This window comes from Daktulosphaira vitifoliae, unplaced genomic scaffold (genome assembly GCF_025091365.1).
Source record: "Daktulosphaira vitifoliae isolate Bord-2020 unplaced genomic scaffold, ASM2509136v1 Scaffold_1493, whole genome shotgun sequence".
In the NCBI taxonomy this organism is placed as follows: Eukaryota; Metazoa; Arthropoda; class Insecta; order Hemiptera; family Phylloxeridae; genus Daktulosphaira; species Daktulosphaira vitifoliae.
In genome coordinates, this window is record NW_026101053.1 from 79 (window position 1) to 1971 (window position 1893).

A 1893-nucleotide genomic window follows, 5' to 3' on the forward strand; every position below is an offset into this window, starting at 1 on the left:
CAGAGTAGAAGATCGATGAGTTAGGAAAAAGAGGTGGGTTCTAAAGCATCTATTTGCTACCGCATATATGTCATCGTTAGTTGTGAACGCTGTCGAAATGGAAAATAAAACTTCAAGGATAAACGGATGTATTAATAATTATTATTATATAAATCCCAAGCGGTTATCCCAAATGCGTAAGATCGAATCGAGTATAAATACTGAGAGACAAATGGAAGAGATTAAACAATCAACTTCCGCCGCACATAATATATTGTTGCGGCCCCCTCGGAATTGTCGTCCGGAAGAACTCTAAAGGTCGGCCGAGGCAGTTACAACAATGTAACGATCGCCACAGTATTTTTGTTGTATAAACTTTGAGCCAGACTAAGTGCTCCGTTCCCGAAAATCCTAAACATCCTTCAACGAAATCGACAAAAGGATTAAGCAGCGGTTCAAACAATCTTATCCTAACTTTTTATAACGCCCTAAATTTCAGAATAATTTATTACGCGACGGTGTTGAAGTTCTTATCAACCAATGCCTTTTAATATATTTATGCAAGCAAATATAAAACTATTTTTTTTTATGTTTTTAGGAGATAGTTTTGAAAGCTCAAGGAGTGGGACATATTCCTAGGATTGCAACCAGTGTATCAATAATTAATTGTGATCGAGTAATGGTAATGCCGATGGCGTTTGACGAAGCAAAGTCGCTGTACACAGTCGAAATTGGATCTGTGCGCCAACTGGAAGTATCTGAACGAGCATTCAGCTGGTCCGAGATGGTCGTTCCTAGTACTCAACATCATCATCAACAAGGCTTATCAGTGACCGTTATTAACACGACTGTGTTGGAATTACCGAGTTACGCTTTTCGCGGTCGTTTGCGGTCAATTGCATTCATGCGTGGCCGTATTAACATTATAAAGCCGTTCGCTTTCAGCAGCTTACACGGTACAACTGCGCGAATCGAGTTCCGAGACACTGTTTTCGGTTTAGTAGAGCAACAGTCGTTTAAAAAATTTACCGTCAAAGATTTTGTGTTAAAGTCTTCCAGTTTTGAAGAAGCCGTACCCAGTCGCATGCTCACTGAAATAACGGTAACAGACGAACTACGCGTAGAAGGCGTAGATTTCGGTCTAATAAGAAGCTATGCGTTTAAAGTGCACGGGCCTAAAATGTTCCGGGTGCAGGAATGTCGAGCTTCTTGCGTGCAAAGCACAGCTTTTGAAGTGACTTGCCGAGGTCCAGCATTTATAGAAGACAATTGGTTTGAGAGAATTGAACGAGGTGCATTTGTTGCTGTTACACTAGATTCGCATAAAATTGCAGAAGAGGACTACCAAGAATTCGTTTTCGAGAATAACACCGTGGTGGACTTTGAGGACGACGCGCTTGTAATAGACACTGCAGGGTTTAAGCCACGACTTGATTGGCTTACTGTGGGAAAAATATGTGACTGCTCGACCAGATGGCGAGATAATATGGTAGCGTTTTCAAGGCATTACCCGCAAGATACCACCCGACCCGGAAACTTAGTCGAGCAAGTATCATGGTGCTGGTTGGTCGAGGATGGACAACGTAGGTTGATCAAAGCTAAACAACACGGAGAAGCTAATTGCGTAGGCGGAATAGCAGATGCTCGAAGTAGCGGTATGGGTGCAATGCATATGACAGGTATAGCTGTGTTAGCCGTAATAGCTCTTACAGCTACCTTGGTATGTTGGACGTGGTATAAACGACGGCAACGAAGTCAGTGGACCAACGTGCCTGGATCATCACCGATAAAAACACGCTCGATATTAAAAAATAGGTCTAGACAAGACAGAAGTAATACACGCCATCATATGATGGTTATGCCCGAGGGAAAGACTTACCGCGAAACAGAACTACACGTGATTGTAGAACGAGC

General features: G+C 42.5%; 1 protein-coding gene across 1 annotated transcript; it reads left to right on the top strand.

Annotated features, from left to right (window-relative positions):
* Window positions 1-577: 577 nt before the first annotated feature.
* Window positions 578-1888, top strand: LOC126909826 (uncharacterized; the record flags this gene model as incomplete). Its single annotated transcript, XM_050692247.1, has 1 exon — window positions 578-1888. A coding segment is annotated over one exon (1311 nt), but the record flags the coding sequence as incomplete, so codon positions are not given.
* Window positions 1889-1893: the final 5 nt, after the last annotated feature.